Source organism: Chelmon rostratus, chromosome 22 (assembly GCF_017976325.1).
Source record: "Chelmon rostratus isolate fCheRos1 chromosome 22, fCheRos1.pri, whole genome shotgun sequence".
NCBI lineage: Eukaryota > Metazoa > Chordata > Actinopteri > Chaetodontiformes > Chaetodontidae > Chelmon > Chelmon rostratus.
The window spans coordinates 13,224,428-13,246,826 of NC_055679.1; the positions used below are offsets into that span (position 1 = coordinate 13,224,428).

The window sequence follows — 22,399 nt, forward strand, 5'->3', positions numbered from 1 at the left end:
AATCCTCAACTCACCCCCCCTGCCCCCTCCCTGATCCTCACAGCCAGTTTCCTCATCTTAAAGAAACTTAAAAGGCCTCTAAAAATAATCAGCACCATTAATAAAACCATCAGTGGTGCTTGGTCCTAGCTTGTTTACGTGTGCCCAGGGGCTTTATAGAGGCATCATTTGGCTAATGAAGCCTGATTGGGAGTGCTCACCAAATGAACATTAGCGTGGGGAACCCATAAAACCTCTCAGTAACAAGTAATGGGTGATGTGTAGACATTTCTTTTCAAGCATGTTTTTGTTTGCACGACCCTGGGAGCTGGTGTTTAAAATTTGAACCCTCCGTTGTCTGTTCACCCTGTGCTCACACTCTTCTTCATTCTGCGACTGTCAGACGTGTTTCAGTTGCATTATTAATTGCAGAGGCTGTTTATATCTAAAGGGACATTTCCTTTTTCCGTCATAGTTTTTCCTTTGTTCCTGACTACAAATCCGTCTCTTGAGCTTTCCCTGCATATCACAAGAGATGTAGTCCTACATGACCACAGGCTGTCATAGTGCACTTCTACACCCAAGTGCAGGCTTTATTAACTCACTGTACGCTGCAGTGCTGTAGCTGTCCGAAGCTGTCAAACTGATTGGCTGGCTTAGATGAGCTCACATGGAAAGGAGAGCAGTGGAATGTGCGATCAACTGAAATGCGTGCTGATGACACTGTTACGAAGATTAAATGCTGGCACTGTAATGGCCATTGTCACTTGCGAGGTACTGTTCTTGCTGTGGTCTTATTTTTAACATTGTATTATTCTCACACCACCTGAGAGGGAAATTGAGGTCAATCAGTCAGGTGGTGTTGAAGTCACTTTTTTTGTACCTGGGGGAAAATGTGACAATGCCTTGCATAACTTTCTGCAGATTTTCTTTTTTTTACTGTGTCTTTCAACATATTTTTTTTGTTCCCCCCGATTTGAAATGGCCAATTTCCAGTTTTTCATCAACGTCCCACCCACAAGCAAGCTACAAGTCATGCCACTGCTTGAATTGACCTCAGCTGGGTCCATCGACCACCGTGGCATTACACTTTGGTGGTCTTTTTAAAATCTCACAACTCAAAATGCTGTCACACCACCCAAAAAAAAAAAAAAGTACGTTCTTTTATTCAGAATCGTTCGAGTGCCTTTACATATCTTTGTACTTGTCAACTAGTCATCCCGTATGCTTTTTGATAAGCCACTACATGGTTGACTGTGATCTTGAAAAACATTAGCGCCTCATTGTCTCTCTCGCTTGAGCTCTCTTGTAGTACTTGTACTCGTAGGCTCTAGTGAGACACTTGGAAGTTAATCAGGCCCTCTTTTCTGTATTAGCCTTCTTTTTTTCTTTTTTCTGTTTTTAAAAAGCTCAGAGTGGTCCGCCACAGTTGTTGGTGGTCGTGGACAAGCTCTCTGAGTTGCTGTTTTAAAGTGTCATGACCTTGCATTTAAACGGAGGCATCCAGCCAAGTTATTAAAGCTCTTTAGCACCAGCAGGACTTTAGAATCTGCCTAATAAGTCTGACATTGCTCTGCATAACTACTCTCAGATGCTAGGCTGTTCCACATTGTCATCATCGTAACCTCCCTATGTCTCATTGTGTCAGCAGGACAGATAAATTATTGGGTCCTGTAAAAATAATTATGACAGGGAATTGTTGTGCTGACTGAGCAGCCCTGTGCTATTTCATCAGGGGTTTTAGTGCATTTTTTGCTTATACACCCACCGAACTTAACTGGCTAAATTGACCACTCCGTGTGCAGCAGTGACTGAGGAGTGGTTTCAGGGGGAGGTGCTCAATAATTAATTTACTTTAATAACAAATGAGAAAAAGCAGTAAATACTACACCCGACTTCACACGGGAGATTTCACACGTGTCCCTCATTAAAAACTGTCCCAGTAACCCAGCAAACGCCGTTGCGGGCTACGCATTTTTCACACTATTGCGCTGTGTCATGCATTTGTGTGTGACATCAGTGCCGTGAAGCCCCTCGATAGCCTCCCCCTATTAGCGCCACCGTGTCAGTGGTTTCGGTCAGCGCCATTACATGCAGCTGCAACTCCTTCCACTCTGAACATTTCTGTCAGCTTCCAATAAGGACACACAGGATTTTCAGCACAGACCAGGATCGTTGCCAGTCAGTGCCAGTAGGCGCATGCACCAGTTGTTTGACTAGGCTAATGTAATGAGCATTCTAAAGGACCAAAATAGCAACATTGCACCCCCCCCCCCCCACCCCCTGCATCCTTCCCTTCTTTTCTTTTCCTTTTCTCCTCTGTGATACAGGCCTACGCACAGCTGTACACGTGCACCAGCGCAGCCCCCCACCCCCTGCGCACACACACACACACACACACACACACACACACACATACACTCCTGCACCCATACGTCAGTATCCTTTAGCTTGGCGGTAAGGGTTTGCCGAAAGGGATTATGTACATTGAGTGGGATGCAGTCACAAATAGAGCAGAGATAGGTTTATAAACGTATAGTGTAGGAGATGAACAGAGGTGGTGGGAGGAGAGTGGATAAAGCACTTGACTCACCTCATACCTCTAAAGGTTGCATAATGAGGTCCTCTCTGATGTCTCTTCGTTTTTTTTTTCTGAACCAAGTTAGACTGCACAGCCCACTCACTGCAGGTGCTGCAAATGTGTTTGTGTGAACGACAGAATGTTTGGTTCTGTTGTCTCCCACTCAAGGGGCTATTTTGGACTGCAGCGGGCGGAGTTCAGGTAGTGCATCTTATGGCTAAAGCACATAGCCTTTACTCACAACGCAATGTGTTTGAGTCCCACTGGTGACATGTGCTGCGTGATGCACCAATCTCCCAAGACACGACAGAAAATATCAACTCATCTGTCGATTTTTTTTTTGTTGTTGTTGTTTTTGGTTTTTATCAGCATGAGTTCTCACGTCCACTTGCAGCAAAAAATGAGAGAATGCTTCCTTGTTTGAACCCCATCCTTGCCTCCAAGCCTTAGCTCTTACTCCCATGGCGACGCTGCAGCACACACATGGACTACACACTGGTCCATGACTGAGTGCTCTGTTGTGCTTACATGGTCCTTCATGGAGTCGGCAAATATGAAATTTTTTTTATCGTTTATGAATCTCCCTCTGCCACTGCATCACCAGCTTTGCTTGAATACACATGATTTAGCTCTGCTTGTAATTTTGGCCCAGGCACAACAATAAGCTAGTGACTCACCCTTGCAGACAGAGATGGATGCAGGAGGGGAGAGAATTATTTTTGATTGCACGAGTTTCCAGACGTGTCACGGAGAAGCAGAGTGGACTTCATCTGGCCAGACCAAGATTTAAAGATGTCTGGAAAAAGCCCACAGATACTGTTGCCAGTCAACCTATTTAGTCTGCCTTGTCTATTTTGGTTACTTTTCATTTGGCTGTGTGCAGGTTGATTTTGTCACACTTTTTGTAGCAGGTATATTTAATGTTGTACTTTCTCTGAGGCCAATCATTTGAAATAACTCCATATGAAAAGCCTCACAGTTTTTTTCTTTGTTACATAATTAATGAATCAGATGGTTATAAATACTGAAGTGCCATATCATTAGATCTTGCTTAATAAATTCTCGTATGAGAAAGTTACATATCATCAAATCATGCACTCTTTAGCGTGCTGTCTAACTCAGTTTCTCTCTTTTTGTTCATTAGGAGACACAGAAAGCCAAGCAGTTCTTGCCCTTCCTGCAGAGGGCTGGCCGGTCAGAAGCTGTGGTCGAATACGTCTTCAGCGGCTCCCGCCTCAAGCTGTACATGCCCAAAGAAACCTGCCTCATCACATTCCTGCTTGCCGGTGGGTAGAGCTCTTTCTCTTCCAGGTGCAAGGTTGCTTCCTTCAGTGTTTTCTAGCCAGCTCACTTCTGTGTCTGCACAGGCATCAGTTGCAGTTGCCATGTGAAAAGTTAGCATACGTAAAGAGTGCATGTGTGTGTATTGGAGCAAATTACCTATCAGAGATCAGAGTTCAGACCCTCGCCGCACCTCTGAGCAAGCAACAGGGCAACGGGGTGGCCGGGCATCTTGCACTGACCACAGCTCGCTCTCTTTCTGAACACCAGGGGTGGCGTGAAGCATGTGTCCCCTTTGACCTCACCTTCTCCTCTCTGGCTCTCTGCCAAGCTTGAAAATAGTTTCATGCTCTGCTCTCTACGCCTTTTCTGTTTTACCACAGTGGTCATCTTCATTAGAAACTGGCCACCGTGTCGAGGTCAGGGGAGGTGTAAACTCTCGTGGATGGGCAGTTATTGTCAGGTTTTTACCACTGTGTGAACTGCTTAAAAGAAACGTCGTTTGCAAATTGAATGCATCATTCTGGCTTGTGGGATATTATATAGACAGGCATTTTCCGACATTTGTAGACAAGCTGATTAATCAAGAAAATAATTGGCAGATTAAAAGATAATTAAAATAATCCATCCAATAATGGGTCCATTGTTTTAGCCTTCCCATTTTCAGTATGAGAGAACCACAGTAGTTTAGGGCGAGATGCAGATGATGTGAAATACCGACTGTTTGATAGCAGGTCTAGTCATTTATTTCAGCTCACCGACTGCCTTGACAGTTTGCGCCAGTAATAAAAACACTGAGACTGTATCTTTGGCAGCCAACGATGATTTGCACATCCTCGCAGATCATGGGAATGGTGAGAATGCTTATCCCTTCCACAGCAGATGATGCTCTTTGTTATAGTTGCAATAAAAATACGTTTCAATCCGTCTCCATTTCAGTCTGTGATTTGCCAGCCATGCAGTTCCTCTCCATTTCCAGTTAGACAGACACCATATATTTCTAACAAACACTCAGATTCAGTTTAATTATGCGTGGTTAAAATCGTTGATGCATTAATTAATTTTGCAATTTGCTTCTGATTGTCTTCGCCATCCACTGACGGTTTTTGTAATTACATTTTTTTTGTCCAGCGCCTGCTACAAGATGTATTGACATGACCCCTGCCAATAAGCAATCAGCATATAAGATTTTTTTTTTTTTTTTTTAGCACACACTGGGCTGCACTTGACAATTCTCCCTTAATGAGATATCAGGTGTGTATTAGATGGCGTTTACATAGTCAGTATACTTTTGGATTTTATTCAATCAAAGTTTATTAGCAAATCGTAGGAAACACATTAGCTAGGCTGATGGCCCCTGAGAGTATCTGATTGAAGTCATCCCCAGAAGAAAAGATTCATCTGCTGGAAATGAGACGACAAGTATTGTCTTTAATATACACATTAGGTTGGATTAGCCCTGATTGGTACAAATGATCTCCTTTCCAATTTTATATTTTTTTCTTCTGCTACAGTAAGAGTCCTCTGTATCAGTTAGAGCTCCCTTGTGTGTGTCTCTCTATAGGTGTGTGAGAGCTTTTTCTTGTCATCTTTTTTTTCTTTTCTGTCAGAGATAGGGTGCTTATGAGATAAAATATTATGTCGGGTGGGTCATGGCCTCAGTGTTTCTGTGCGTGTATGTTGTTGTATGTGTGGCTTTCTTTATGCGACAACTGATGTTAAACCTTTAACCACACATGAAATGAAGCCCTTAGGCACAAACAGCCCCTTATTATCTCTCTGGTGCTAATCTCCAAGCGCTCCCTATCTCCTTCCACTTTTCTCTTTCCTGTCAAAGTTATCTTTCCATGTTTTATTCACCCTTCTGCACCATGGGCTAATGTTTGAAAAGACACATACGTGATAAATTGGCTGCCCCGAGCCTCTTGTCTTTATCTGTATATGAAACAGCAGAAACCTTTTGGTCCTTTCCGTCTTTAAACTCACATAATGGTGACGGATAATGAGGTGTGTGGACAGCAGATCTTACATTTTTCAGATATGCTCTTATTTTTAAAGTTAACCAGGCCTGTTGTCATTGAAGTAGCAATGTTGGAAGTATTGTATCCTATACAGTTTCTCCATGTTAGGACACTTTATATTAGGGTACACATATTCACCATTACCGTGTTGCTTGTTAGCATGCATAGTAGTAGCATGTTGGCTTTTTATTAGGCATTTATTCATGGATTATTCTGCAGAGTCTTCCCTCAATAATCTCCTAATTACTACATATTGACAGTCAGCGAGGACGTTGTTGTGATCTACTATCTTAATAGCCTAACCCTTAATAACCCTGACACCCAGAATAAGGCATTAATAATTGCTTTATGATGACTAGTAAAGAGCCAATATGTCACTTAAATACATGCTAATAAGCAACTATGGTGAATATGTGTACCCTGATATAAAGTGTTCCAGATATAGTTGTAGACGTGTTGAATTATGTTGAATACAGATACATGCATAACGCACGAGAAGAGTTGCTGTAAACCTCTAGCCATTATCGCTAAGTTTTGGTCTTAATACTTCTACAAGGTCAAATATTATAATTGCCTCATTCATTGTGTGTTAAAGGTAGAAAAATATTTTGGCAGTTGCTTTGAGTGATACTGACAACATGCAGAGAAGTGGGGAATATATGGATGAAAGGATGCTGCAGTTATAACAAGTGTTGCATTAGTCATCTGATTCATTAGCTTCTCTTCATACTGTATTCTTCACGGCCAAATTTTTATTCTTTAACAATGTCGTGGGAGGCCATTGAAGAACAAATTGTTTACAGTAGAGCTGCGAATGAAATCCTCCCAAGGCAGCAAGTGATGTAACAGAGTAAGTCAAAATTATAATACTTGAAACACAGTACAGGCATCTTTGAATCTGAACTACTAGCTTGCTTAGCCAGCAGCATTTTTCCCTTGCTTTAGACATATTATTTGTCCTGGTTTAAGAATGAACCCCCCCTCATTGCGAGGACTTGTTTCTCCAGTGAGGCACCTCAAAGCCTCAGTATCTATCCCCGCGCATAGTCTCCTTCCTTTTCCAGAGTTTTCCTTGATGGATAAAGACAGTGCTTCAAGTAGAACTGGAGGTGAGGAAACAAAGGATAGCAAGAGAAGTCCATGCTTCAAAGAGAGGCCGGAGGTGTGCTTCAGGAGTTGAAGGGAAGTTCCCTTCACTCTCCTCCCACATCGCCTTTCCTTTCTTCTCCTCTCACTCTCTGGCGTGCGTGGTGTCACTTCCGTATGCAAGTTTGATAAAGGGTAAAGGAGTCATCCGCTTTCTGAAGATGGGAAGGAGGGCCTCCTAGACAGGAAAGGGATTTGAGAGTGCGGCGGTTGGGGGGGTCGGGGGTAGAAAGATGATGAAAGGAGGAGGAGGTGAAGTAAGAGCTGTGGAGGCAGAAAGGACAGGGGAGGGTAAAGACGTGGTAAAGAGAAGACAAAAATGTCCAATTGATGTGAAGTATGTAGGTTTAAAGGCCTGTTGAAGCTAAGGGAGACCGAGCAGTGAAAAGGCTGTAAAAGTTTACCAGCTTCAGTAGTTTTCACAAAGTTTCAGGCGGAGGCCACAGCAGGTGAAGTGCACTCTCAAAGTTACTCAGAAAGGTATGTTGAGCAGCAGTCTGTCAAAAAGATGAAACACCCATCACTCGGACACAAAGATTTACAGTGTCAGCAAGATGCATTAGCCATCACAGTGTGTGGCTTAGTGCCATTTTGTCTGATTTTTGATATCTGTGTGTGTGTGTGTGTGTGTATATGCTTGTGTTTGTGCAAGTGTGTGCATGCACCTGCGCGCTGGTACACTTCCTGCAGTGTGTGAGTGCAGGAGATGGAAAGACGGTGAAGTGGAGCAGAAAATTTGTAGACTTGTTCCCTAAAAAAAAAATATGTCTGCGTGCGTGCAAAGAAGAAAGTTTAGCGTAGTAGCAAGTCAGCCAGGAGAAGTCTGCAAATAAGATGCTGCTGTGCTGTGCTCTGACCTCTACACATTAGTGTCCTTGTGTGTGACTGCGGCGCTGCATCGCATTCAGATTCACACATTTATTAGAAGCCTGGGGCCAGGATGTTTTTAGGCCTCGAGACAACGTTTAAAGTCTGCCACATAACAAAGTTGCCTGTAAGGAAGAAATGATAACTTATGTCAATAACACTTTATTGACGTTACATTTACCACTCAATAAGCCGTTATCTTCAACCTAAACGTGAGCTATGAGCTGCATCAGCCTACGACAAAGCAATCATCCACCGGCTGCTGCGACTGAGTAAAAACAAAAAAAGAAGTTCTCCCTGGAAATATGCTCACATTCAACCTACAAGCAATACTTAACTTTAATAAATAACATTGAGTTTTCTGTCCATCAGAAATAATTGAATGTGAATTTCATTATAGATTCTTATGTTGCTTTCTAGTGAAGGTGACATCGTATATGTGCTTTAGTGAATTGGGGCCTGCAAGAAAACTGTAGTTTTTCTAAGCGTTGGTAACTTGTCACAGGCCTTCCATAAGCCTGCACTTTGTTGTTCATATATATTGTTCATATATATTGTTCATATATATATATATATATATATATATATATATATATATATACATATATACACATCGAAACAGGCGAGTGAATAACATTGATCATCTCTACTATGCAATGTTCTGCTGGGAAACCTTGGATGCTGGCATCAATGTGAATGCCATCCTTTCAACATTCACCATCCACCTAAACATAACGCTATTCCCCAACGGCAGCAGCATCCCCTGGCAGACCAGTTCACCCTGCCACACCACGAAACACTCCCCGGATCCCAATTTGATCAAGAACCTGCTGGACACGCCGGAACAATCCTGATTTACGGAGGCCCCACCCCATAACCCACAGTACCTAAAGGATCCGCTGCCAACATCCTGGTGCCAGGCACCAGAGGACACCTCAGAGGTCCCCTGTCCATGCCCTGATAGGTCAGAACTGTTTTGGTGAGGATCTACACAAAATTAGGCAGGTGGTTTTAATGTTTTGGCTGATTGGTGTATATACATAATAGATTGTGCAGCTGGATAGTTCTTATTTTAAAGGCTCATGTCCTTGAAAATGGACGGCATTCCTCTTTCATCCTTTATTTTTACAAATCAAATCCTACAAATCCACTCATTTAAAAGATTTCCTCTCGTGCATTGGAGGAATGGACGTAGCGTTGCTGAAGCCTCGTCTGAGGTAATGAGGCCTCGTGTTAGAGAGCTGAGATGATGGTGAGACGGAGGGATCGAGAGGATAAAAGAGAGGGATCATCAAACAATCCTAGGATTTTCCCCGACAGCCTGCTCCCCTCGTGTTCCTCCAGTTCGCTGCTCTGCGTCCATCACTTCTCTCTAACCTCTGCGTCCACCTTCACCTTTCACCCACTGCTGAACTTCCTGCTCTAAACTTGTACCCAGGGAGGCAGAGATATTCAAAGAGTGGCTAGACACCTGACAGTTTCACACAAGGAAAATTGTTAATTAGTAGAAAACCAATTTAAATGGACGATCTGGGTAATGGAGGAATGAAGGAGAGCTGAAATAAAACACAAATATGTGCACTTACGCCCCCTCCCCCAGCTGTTAGGTCTTTGTTTGTTTGCCTGTCGCAGCTCTAATTATGCCCTGTCAGCAGCCTGTCAAAAATCAAGAATTAGTAACTTAATAACATTACAAATATAGACACTAATGGCATTCACACTGAGCTCACTGTATCTTGAAAGTATCCATTTGTACCAGCAGACATGCCAGAGTGAAAGCAGAAAACGTCTGGCAGCTTATGAGCAGAGAGTCGGGCTAATCAAGGTGGACGTTAGTGGTATAGGACTTTGCGACATGATGTATGTTTGTATAAACCGCAGCGAAGACATTAATACACAGCAGCCACGTATCGCCACATTTCTCCCTCCAGATCCATTTCTACACGATGAAGCTCATTATCTCGGCATGGTTGGTAGGGGAAGAGAGGTCGACTCAATCCTGTTCCTGCTGTATGTTGGACCAACTGAAAACACATTCAGTTGCACAGTATAAAAAAAATACATATATTACAAAAGAAACTGCGCCGCCAGGAAATGAATGCGTAGAAATTCATCCAATTAGTTCTGGTTTCCGAGAAGAATTGCAGCCAGAATGAAGATCGTTCTTCACTGAAAAGCTGCATTCTGGATGTGTTGCTTGTATATCTGCATGCCACTGCTGCCATTGTTTCTGTAAGTGTATCTTAATTACTGGGAGTATTAGATTCCTCTTACTCCAGTTGAGCAGTATGGCAGTTTGATTATGAAACAGCAGTCAAAGGAATAGTTTGACAGTTTTTGGAAATGCGTATATTCGCTTTCGTGCCCACAAGTCTGATGGGAAGATCGATACCACTCTCATACTTACATGTTGAGTAAGAAGCTGGAGCCAGAAGGTTAGCTTAGCTCAGCACAATCACTGGATGCAGGGGGAGGGGGTGCCTAGCCTGGCACTGTCCTGCGAGTTCACCCACCAGAACCTGTAAAGCTCACGTTGTTTAATCCGTACAAGCACCTAAGTGTAACACTGATGGGTTTTAATGCTTTTAATGCAGCGCCATAGCCATAATTTAATAGTAATTTTCTGCCTTTCACTGAACTTCCCCCCTCTTTAGTCTTCAAATATTACCAATACAATATCTACTTTATGTCCAATATAGACTGAGAAATGAAGGGTGGGGACAAAAGGTGCTGATGGAGGTACAGTCTTACTACAAAACAGGGAGTGGCTGCTTGGGAATGACTTGTAATGTAAGAAGAGACGGTATGAAGAGAAAAGTAGCTGGTGTGTCTCACAAGGTGATGAGATCGATGAAGAGGACAGTTCTTTAGGAGCCCATGCAGATGGACGAAGAGACAGTTTTTTTTGGGGTGAGGAGGAGGAGGAAATACAGAGTGTGTGAGGGTAGGCAGTATTTCATAAGGCGCGTGGCTCACCCTGAATCACAGATTTAAATGTTACATCTCCTCTACAGGGCCTCCCCCACCCCCCTCTGAGCCCGAGCTCTACTCAGAGGCAGGGGAAAGAAGCCTGGTGGGACAAAGAGGAGGAGTGCTGATAGCTCGTCGTCTGTTGCAGAACTTGGACATACATTGATTCTTTAATCTGCTCATTCAGTGGTGCATTCTTTTGTTTGACAAAAACAAAAAGGGGTTATTACTGTTTTCAAGAGCAGTTTTCAAAGCCTGACACATATTAAAATGCGTGCACGTGTCCATAGCGAAAACGACGATCGGCGTGATGTATGGTGGTTTGACATGCGGGCTTGAGGCCAGTGCGAGGACCAGCACGTGCAAAAATGCTGTACAGCAGTGTCTTGCGCGTAGTGCGATGTCAGTAGTGATCACGGCGTGTCTTGATCGTCTCTGAGATCAGATAAGATGGATATCCTGTAGTTTGACCCAGATGTTTATCTCGGCGTGAGGCGTGAGTTATGTGTCACGATGCAGGTTAAAATTGGCCGTGCTAATTGACTCCTTGGCTTGGTTCAGATGCTGCAGGGAGGAGGCTACAGTACAGCAACTGTTTGTGTGAGAGAGAGAGAGAAATTGAGGATACTCAGTGCAGTTAGGAAAGCCGTAAGTCATTTGAGGAGAGCATGCCTCTTTGCATTTGGACCCATTATAAACCCATTTTTGAATTTTCAGGATGTTTTTGTGTTTTGAGAGACCTTGACCTGGGTTGTGAATTGCTGCTGTTGTGGGCCTGAAAAGTCGGTTGAGACACCTTACTGTATGTGCCATACAATTAAACATGACTTATCTGTGTTTTGCATTCCTGTGCAGCCTTTTCTGTGGATTATGTTTGAAAAACACACTTCACACTTCCAGCCAACCCGTCTTCCTCTCTGCACCTACTTCATACACCACTTTTAGCAGCGTGTGGTATTCACCTCTCTCGTTGCCTTACCTCTCGTGTCTTTTTCCCCTTCCTTTATCTGCATCCTCCTCTTCTCTTTATTCTGCTACCGTTGTAGTCACAGTGTCCCACGTGGAAGCCCTGTCCTGGTCCACTTCTAAAAATACTTTCAGATGATCTTGGCCATCAGTGTCTCCTCCTCCTCCTCCCACTTGCTGCTCTTAAGGAAGCCTTTTATTGTATTTTATTGAATGTTTGAATATAGTTGGAAACAAAACAGAATGGCTGACTAGTCTTTGGTTGTAGGCATAGTTTATATAGAGTACAGACATTTATTATTACATTTTCTGTACATGTTATTTAAGGACATTTCTAAAGGACTTCTTTATTAAATCAATTTGTTACTGTGAGGCTTGTGCGTTCACTTAATTTTTCTCTTATTTACTCTGTTACAAATCTTTTTTATAGCTCCTTGGCATTTCACATTCACCATTTTGCCAAATATTACTGCCAGAGTGAAAAGGTGCAAACAGTTTAGCATGAAATGGGAATTTGCATGTCTAATTGGTTTTGTTGCTCCCTGTTGTATACTGACGACCTTTCACTCTCACAGACGGTTGACTCAGCAGTTCTTCAGAACTCTTTGGTGCTGACTGTCCTGTGAACTCATTTTGCGTTTCCTGGGTCATTTTCTCCTTGTCTTCCGGTGTGAATGCGCTGATGTCTCCACTTCTTGTTCTCGTAAGTGGGACAGACATGGACTGAGGGTTCTGTCGGGAACAGAAAGCACTAAACAAAAACGGCTAAGAAAGGAAACTAATGTTTGTCAGTTAATTGAGCTGAAATGTTATACTAAAGTTATCCGGCTGTGGCGATCCAGTGGTGTTTTTCTGCTCATCTATATAAGCTGTGATGATTATGTAGGACTGATGGTTGCTTGATCTGGATTCTTTTACTTACTGGCAACAAACTAAGAAAGGCAAAAAACATGTAGAGCGCAAAAAAGAACAGCTAATCTTGCTGTGAAAAGTTTTCAAGGAAATTCAGCGTTTTAGCCATTTATCCGAGCCTGTTACAAATCCAGTTTAAAGGGGGCCTGAGACAAAACCTCTGCAAGGGTTTTGCATTTGCAATTCAGTGAAAGAAGAATAATAATGCAAATGTCGCTTGAGATTTCCTCTGCTGGAGCTGCAGAGAGAACAGCAGCCAAGGTTTAGACACACCTGGTACACAGTGTCCCAGATTAATGTCACTGTAAAGCACAGTTGTATTGACAAGTCTTAAGATTTAAGTAATGTGTGTTCTTATGAGGGGAAAAAAAATCTTAAAACATTAAGGCTCTGGGTGCAGCATGAAATGTCACCCCCTAATCTGAGAAACACATCAGCTAATGCTTTCTTAGGTACACACATCTATTCCATGCACTTTATTTTTCTATCACTGTCACATCGGAGCAAAGAGCTCAGCAGCATTTCCTTGAGCGAAAAGTCTGGGAAACACGAATACATCACCGAAGGAAACCCAGGGGAACATGCCAAACTCGCATGGAGATGAAGTACATGCCTTACTGTGAGGTGACCGTTCCTAACCGTTGAGTCAACCGGATGTCCTAACACATCTGATTTCATTTCTGTGTCACGAGTCCATCCTGAGGCGGCATATGCACGTATCTGTCACACCGGTGAAGCTCAATAAATTCAACATGCAGTCAGAGAGGAAGGGAAGACTCTGGGAGGAGAGAGAGCTGTTGCTTTATTAGTACAATGCTGGGGGGTTTAACGCCCAACTGTCATGAAGTTACCCTGCATAAATCAATACAGCACCACCCTGCCAGACAGTGTGCTAATTAATTCAAGAATTTGAAGGGAACAAGAACTCAACAGGTAGAGCTCCTGGTAAGGTGTGCTTACAGCTAAGCACACGTTGCATGAACATACCATACATCGATTCCTTAGGGCTATAAAAGACCAAAGGAGTGAATCTCCATTGATGCTAGGTATGCTCCTCCAATAGAGGCTGCACATGCAAAATTCATGGAGCGCCAAGACTTTGCACAAAACTTTCTGTAAGATCAACACACGCACTCGCACTACACTACAGACCAGTCGCACCTTCAAATACAGAAATTCTCTGTGATGCATATACCTCTCTTGCATACACTTCCTTTTATCACAGTATATTTTTTTTTAAAGAGGGTGAACATGTAGAAATTATACAGTCTCGCAGCGCCTTTATACCCACTCATTCCTCTTTCCCCACTGTTCTGCCCTGAAGCGTATCCATTCCTACCTGAACTCTACAAGAAAGCCTCTGAAAATCAGCCAAAGTTGACGTCGAAGGGTCTCAAAGGCGGAAATTCCAGCAAGACTTTCAGCAGAAACGGGTTATACAGAAGCACTGTAAGGACTCAGGATTGATCCCTCGATGACTAATTATCCATTGAGTGGAGATGCTAGTGTTATGTGTTAATCTTTGTCAAGCCACTGGCACACCTTTATAAAATAGTGTGGCTAAGTGATTTTGACCTTGACCTATTAAGAGGGATGAAAAGGATGCTCGTTGTTGCGTCAGTTGTTTGGGGCACTGGAGGTCCAGGACATTGTTATTGCAAGTCTTGCGGTTATTAATATTAATTCTCATGGTATTCCTGCATTTCTTTTGACAGAACCGATTCTGTCTCCTGGTCTTTTTGGACTTATCAAAGCCAGATCATGTTAAAACTAGGACATATTGTTCTTCTTTTGATTAGCTGCTGCGCTGACGTTTAACTCCTGCAATTGTGTTGTCTTTGGCTAGGTATTGAATGTCCACGCAGTTCCAGGAATATGCCTGGAGGGATGCAGGTGGCTGAACCCTTCAGTGACGAGGCCATGCTGTTCACCAAAGAGCTGGTGCTGCAAAGGGAGGTAAGCAGTCCAGCGGGACATTCTGGTCCCGGTTTCATCATTTCCGAGTGTTTCAGCGCCTGTCCCTGCGTTGGTAACTCTTGGTGTTCTGCTGTTTTGGGTCCCACATTGCTGCATTTCATTTTCACACTCGCAGTCCAAGTTTAGCCTGCTTTGAGCGCAAGATCATCTCGGTTCAGAGATGTGAGAAGAATAATATCTATTCTACTTTCAATAAGAGTTACGGATAACCTCAAAACTACTTTGCCTAGAGAACTTATTTCCAACAAGCAATTGGGCTTTGCTGTTGTGTTTTTGTAAAGATCCAACACATATAAAACCTTTAATCATTTATTTATTTGAAAAACTGTTTAATGACACATACCACTAGTTATACCCATATTTGATCTTTGCATTGAATGCATTTCCAAGCAGTTCTCATTAAATATGAGTAAACACAATATTTAGAAGGCAGTATTTTAGTCATGTAGTAAATACGGAATGGATCTTGTTTGTTCTAGATGGTTTTTGGACAAAATGTCCTGACAGATGCATTTTTTCACCGGAGAGATCTACTCCAAACACAAAATCCTGTTTCTGATGCGATGCATCAAACTGGATGTCTGTCAGAGATTCGGCCGCTGATTCAGATAAACTGATTAAATTGTTTTCTCCTGACTGAGCTCTATTACAGCATTTAAAGCACTGTATTCACACCTTGAGTGCTGTGAAAACTCCACAGAAATCCAGACAAAAGTGGCCGTAGTCACGTAGGCTAACCCCAAAACACACACACACACCAACCATCCTCCCCCGCTTTACCCCCAGTTTATGGGAAGCTCACCTGATAGTGGATCAGAGCTCCTGGGCTTTAGAAACTCCCGTCCACTGTGTGCCTGTTCATTCACATGCTAATAGGTTTTTATAGGAAGCAGTGAATGGACCAAAGCCATGATGGAACCAGCTATAATCCTGCCACCACTTATCCAGGCCACACACTCTCTCTCTCTTGCTCTATTTTGCTCCCCCTCTCCATTCCTATCTACGTTTTTAAAGGGCTTTTTTTTGCGTAGGGTGGCTTACTCCACTGTCCTCCAGTGTTTAATTGTCATGGAAATGTAGCTCTGGCCAGCGTTGGAGGTGGACTAGTGCTGAGTGTGTTCTGTGTGAGTGTGTGTGTGTGTGTGTGTGTGTGTGGTGGGCCAGGACTATAGGTTGGATCAAGAAAGCCATGACTGTGAAATAATTGATGCAAGCAACAGGGATGTTGATTGACAGGGATATAAACCTCCTCCCATGAGTCAGTGCAGAGGCTCTCTAGCGGGTACATGTTGGTATGATATTTTATTTTTTTGACACATACATATATATGCACACATGCATAATTTATCAGATTTCTAAGGCCTGTGCACATGCCTCGCCACACTCTCCTTAGTCTTTCCTGTACAAGTACATATCAAATCAAGCATTCACCATCATGCACATAACCTCCTCCATCCATACGCACTGTGACGCACACACTTTCTCACACATTTTCTCCCTTGCCAGTCATCAGTGATGTCAGCAAGTTTTTCACAGGTAGGTGGGAGTTAGCAGGCAGGACCGAGCCATATAATGAGTCCTGAGCCCAGTGCGGGGGCTGGTTGGCTGGCTGCACTGACCTGCTGTTATGGGCTAATATGAACACAAACACACACTCTGAAACGGACACATTCAAGTTGATGACAACACAATTAGGCATTCACACATGAGAGCTGTCACTTTTCCAATAAAAAAAAAAAGAGAAAGTTAGTGGTTGAAAATCCCTGTGTAGAAAACCAAATTAGGTATCATTCCTCTGGTTACTGGCTTTGTTGAGACGCTCACTACACAAATTGGATCACGGCAGGAGAAAGCTCACATTTGGACGGAAAGGAGTCCAACGATAGTGTAATGTTACACAATGCCTGACGCCGAAACGGGATAGAGTTGCATGAGAGAAAGCCCGAGCGGAAGAGCGACAGGAAGTGCGGAAGCTCTAACGAGGCGGACGGAGAGGAAGAAACTGCTCGGTGCCCTTGAATCCATCCTCCTCTCCGTGGCTCCCTTATCCCTGCGCAGCATAGCGAGCGGGACCAAAACAGTTTATTAAGGTGTGTCGCACTCCGACATGAATATGGATCGTTTGGTTTCATTAGCATGAGACTCTGCTGTTGATTCGTCTGTGAATAGCATCTGATTGCGGGAGCTCTTGAGGCTGTTCAGAAGATGGCCTCACGTGAATGACATTTGATTTGGGTTTCGGTGGCGTATTTATTTGCATTCATAAAATATTTTTCTCACTCGCTCTGCTCGACAGTCGTTTTGGGTTTTGTAAGGCTTTGTTGATCTGATGACATGTTGACTCAGTGGTCCCTCTGCTTTTTTTCCCCCCACACTTCCATATTTCACTACTCTGTAATTAGCTCTTCTGTCTTTCTTGTCTCCTTTTGAAATTGAGTTTGGGTGCAGGCACAAGCTTACTTTCCTCTCTCCTTGCGCCTCTGTTTTGGTCTTTCCTCTCCCTTTGTGTCTCGCTCTCGTCTCCCTCATAGTCTTTGGTGTCCACTTTTAAACCTCTGACTGACATTTGCTTTTCGCTCTCTCCCTCCTCGCCTGCCATTTCTCCCTATCCCCTCCCTCCGCAATTTCTCCCTCTAAACTGACACACAGCCACGTCTTAATTTCTCCAGATGCAGACAGGCATAATTAATGTGGCATCCAGTGAGGGGAGAGGCCCTGGTTTCTGTCTCCTCTATTTATAACCCCCCCTCCCATCACCCCTCATTCCCTCTGTCTCTCTGGTGATTCTCTGCCACTTTTTAAAGATTTCCTTCAGACTCCCTCTTTTCAAAAATCACTTTTGTGTTTATCTGCTCTGTCTTCCTTTATCCCTCCCTTCTTTCTCTCTCTCTCTTACTGTCTCATACCCCCCTCCCCTCCCTGTTCTCCCTGTGTAGTGTTAATCTCTGACAGACACTGCTCCCATTCCCAGCGTGGAACCAAAACAGCAGCAAAAATTCAGAGGAAAAAAGGAAACACATTGGTAAACACCACTCCCCAGACATTTCCCTTTTCTTTTTTGATGTCTTCCATTTAATTTCTCTCACCTCCCACCTTCCATTGACAAAAAACCTCCATTCAGAGTCTCAGTCACTGAGTCTCTCTGTTGATTTCTTCTTCATGCTTTTTGGGTGGCAACTTCAAAAGCTCTGCCTAACCAGGAGCGAGGAGGATGGAAGAATCCTACTGCATTGACGTGTTTGTCTAGGATGAGTCAGCTAGAGATGGGACGTAATTAGTGGTATGGTGTTAGTTAATAAAAGACACAAGTCGGTGAAACAATATTTTATCATATTCCCAAGCCTCATTAAAGTGTACACGTATGTTTAATGAGCATCATCCCAAACAGAAATGGCTGCGTTGTGAAAAATGTGACGCCTACGATAGCAGTGTGATGCTGGCGTCAAAGCAAGGCCCATCATACTACAAAGTTACAAGCTATTTAAGACATTCCCCTAAAAAATATCTGTTCTGAGGGTGGAGTAACCTGTTTTTTTAATACTGACTTCCATGTTCAGTTTTTCACATTTTGCAAACACAGTTACCGGTTGCATCTACTTGCAGCTCTTGTGATATTTTGTCTTCGAGTAAATGGTTTGGACCAATTGACTCTGACTTTTTTTTCTAGTAATCCGCACAGAACAGACGACTGGTTGGAGCCACTGCCGTATATATAGCCGGTTGTGTAACCGGAAGCAAGAATAAGAAAGGGTGAAGCCGAGATGGAGTGTTTGATTGAGCAGCACGGACGAGAGCAGGCTAAGTGGACAGTAATATGCGGTGTACTGATCCACCTACGTATGCTGTCAGTCCTATTGACCTCATTCAGTCTGGGTGGTCTCTCATCTACTGTACTGCCCCGACTGACTACTCACCACCAATTTCTCTCAATAAATCACACACAGAGATGCTCCTCGCTTGCATTCTCTCGCTCGCTTGTTGGCATGTAAAGACAAACATGCGTGAAGAAGGCCTTTGTCACTGTATGTCAGGTCTGGTTGATTATATCCACATTTTCATCTCCTTCGTTTGTACATTTGACATTCGGTAAGCTGCTGAAGATGATATTCAGCTTGCTTTAAGAGACTAAATTGCATCTTATGCACTTGTGACGGATTATCTTCAATTTGACTAAAAAAGTGACAAACGGAGTGTAGTAGCCAGACGTCACCGTTCCAAGTCTTCCATTCTCTGGAAGCGTGTCAGCACAGTGTTTAGAGGGGAACAATGCAAGAGCAGCCTTGCTGGAGTTACTATTTTAGAGTTTGATCGACGGTTTGTAGTGTGTTCGTCCTTTGGAACGACTTAGAAACACTTCACGTCATCTTAAATTCCAGCTGTAGTTGAAGAGAGATAAGATGGCAACAATGAGAGATGATAATTGCAGCAATCAGGCGAAAAACAAAACAGAACTGGGTTAACGTTTTAGCATAATTGCCGCAGTCGTAACACACACGCGCATACTCAGGCACTTACCTCAGCCTCTGAGTGACAGTGTGTCTGTGTCATGTGGCTCGCATGTTACTCCCCTGCCTAGACATACCTAAAACGGGTCCACCACACCCACCTACTCCACCTTGTGACATGAACACTGAGTGCGCCAGGCTGCGATTGGTGGGGCGGGGTGGAGGATTGGCACAGGCTGCCTTCATACCTACAGGAGGTTGTTTTGTGGAGCGTGGATGAGTCACTGTGCCGGCGTGGCATCACAGATGCCCCGCTCTCTGCTTTAATAACTGTTCTTGGTGAGCATTTTAATTAAATGCTAATACGTCCGACACCTTTGAAATATCGAGAGGATTTGGCTTTCTGTTCCGTGTGGTAATTCTTATTGTACTATTACCACAAGCCTATAAATAGACACACTCTGGCAATTTGATAATTGAAGTGTTATCTGGTTGTCTGTCTTTTCTTCCATCTGTCTCTGTGCACATCTGTGGTCACTGCGCCGCGGATCAATTCATTTAGCATTCTTCACACACACGTAGAGGCACGCAGAATGCATCCTTCATGCATTTGAGCCTCCTTTATACGTCTTATTTTGCCTTTCAGGGCCGCGGGACGGCATCGGATTTCTCCACAGCTTCCATGCTCTCGCATTGATTTCCGATCACGCTTGAATTACTTTGGCATGAGGCCGATTACACAAGTACTGCATCTCGCGGTCTTTGACCATGTCTCTTCCTCTCTCCTCCCCTCTCTCACGCACTAGCCTCGCAGTCTGTGGTTCATGTTGGTCTGTTTTGTCGACATGCATTTGTTTTTTGTGCCTATTTTTTGACTTGCTTTTCTTTCTCATACTTTGGTATGCAGTATATGTGTGCGCGCGAGTGTACGTGTGAGAGAGAGAGGGAATGAGTACACATAATGAATAATACATGGTGTGGTTTCCTGGTCAGCGAGACAGACAGACGGTGGGGATGGTGAACTGCCCCTCGGGTCCTTTTTTTTCCCACCACACACTGTAGTTAAACAAACCACAAGTGCAGAAGGCAGCCCCATATCCACATTACTGCTGCTTTATAGCCACAGACAGGATCTGTCCCCATCCATTCATAACGCCTGCACCGGCTGAACGCCATGACCACTTTGGACTACACCCATACCAGAAATATGTAATACTTTTTACCCTCATATGGTAGCTAATTCGTCTGATAGCGAGCAGTTAGAAGTGTATTTTGTGTATTTGAGTTATATGACCCAGATGGGACTTCTGGTTTCAGTTGGACAGCAAATCTAAAATGAATCCCCACTGGCAGATAAAGATATTTGAGATTGTAAATCTTGTTGCCCAGTTGACCCAAACAATCACAGATGTGCCCTAATCTGTGCATTTATTCTGATGTTGATGCAAACCAGAGCTCATGAAAAAGAAAAAAAAAAAATCTTAATCGCCATGTTTCTGTGACGGTGGATGTGTCTTGCTCGTTCAAATAGAAAGGTCGTGGCTAAATGACTGGTGAGCCATGCTAGTTTGTGATTCAAATAAATTCAATTTGGATTTCAAAGTTTGACCTTGAAACCCACCTTGTGCGCTTAATGACATTAATAGTTTCTGTTGAGTACTGATCGTAAATTCTGATACAATTAGCCTGTGGACATTACTTTCAGTTAATTGGTGTCAAAGGTAGAGTTTTAGGTTTCGTTTTTTACAGCAGTTTGAAAATAAAGCGCAGGTCAGTCTTGTTTGTGTGTGTCAGTGTCATAGTCGGGCCGCCCTGTTCCTTGAAAATCGTGAATTATAGCCCGAAGGTGAACAAAGCAACCCACATAAACGCATTCGCTCCATCGCAGCGACGGAGAGATAGATGGGCCTGAACAGAGATGGAGTGATGAGAGGAGGGGAGAAACCTGCTCACTGCTTTATCGCCCCAACTCGTTTACGAGGGCGACCTTGCTTAACGTGTGTGTGTGTGTGTGTGTGTGTGTGTGTGTGTGTGTGTGTGTGTGTGTGTGTGTGTGTGTGTGTGTGTGTGTGTGTGTGTGTGTGTGTGTGTGTGTGTGTGTGTGTGTGTGTGTGTGTGTGTGTGTGTGAGAGATGGAATTGCGACTTCACCGTCCACCGTGATAAGCATACCCTGGAAACAGTGCAAAGACACAGGCACACACTGTGCTTGGGGACCAGCTGAATCCTCTTAGCCTTTTCCTCTACATGAAGGGCACTGCAGTACTCCACATCAATGAGGGCAATAGTATAATGCTCTCATGCACTTACACTGCACTGTCTCGCAGTATATCACTCACCGTATTCATCTCATTTTTAATTCCCTTTCTTTCTGCTTCTTTCCCTGTCTTTTGCACTTCACTCTTTTTTCATTTTAGCCGCTTTTCTGCTAGATTTTCAGGCTGAAGCTTGCTGTTAGAGAACAGAATGAAGGTACAGGACATGCTCACATTCTTAAACCAACACTTTTCTTAAATTATTGTTGAACCTGAGGCCAGAAGACTGAATATGTTTAATAAATGATTGAAGCAGCAGGAAAATAAGAAAGACTTCTATCGTCTCTGCTGTGTCTTTTATTTGACTTTTACCCTATTATGCTCTGGTCCCTCTCACTTAAAAAGAAAACAGCCAAAACTGTGTGTTGAATTTTGGTCTGTCTGAAAATACTGGAGGCAGCCAGCCAGATAGCCAGTGGCTGTGTCAATAGACACGTCATTACCTGTATTATTATTTGGCCGCTCTTCTTTGCTTCTTCTGGCTCTTGTTTTTCGCCTCCTCTACCCGTCCATTGTTCTAATAAAGAACAGTTTTGTTTGCTGTATTCCATCAGTCAGCACAGCCACAGCCTGTGATTGCCAGAGATCACAAATGGAGGAAGAGGATTATGAAGAATAAAGTTGGGACAAATAATAAATTGAGCAGGGCGGTTACTGTGGAGTATCGACTACTTTATTGAACGAGGGCAGTCTAGTAGGGCACACTCTGTAGCTCAATTTTTGCCTGACAGTCTGACCAATTTTAGTCTTAATGTGGCTTTTTTATCACAAACAAGCTGATTGTGCCTGTTAGTTACACAAAGGGATACTTTAAAGCTGTGCTAATTAATTGTTCTTTGATAATTAAATGAAATGGGAAAATGTAGGACAAAGTGAGACTGATTATGACAATAATCATGTTTTAACTATGAGAATAATAAGGGCTAATAATAAGATCTTG

General features: G+C 43.4%; 1 protein-coding gene across 1 annotated transcript in view; it reads left to right on the forward strand.

Annotated features, from left to right (window-relative positions):
• The window catches only part of snd1 (staphylococcal nuclease and tudor domain containing 1), a 165,756-nt gene that overhangs the window by 38,593 nt on the left and 104,764 nt on the right, over nt 1-22,399 (forward strand). The window contains exons 15-16 of the mRNA XM_041963789.1: nt 3,705-3,846; nt 14,570-14,679. Coding sequence (XP_041819723.1) covers nt 3,705-3,846; nt 14,570-14,679 — 252 coding nt within the window. The remainder of the gene's footprint in view (nt 1-3,704; nt 3,847-14,569; nt 14,680-22,399) is intronic.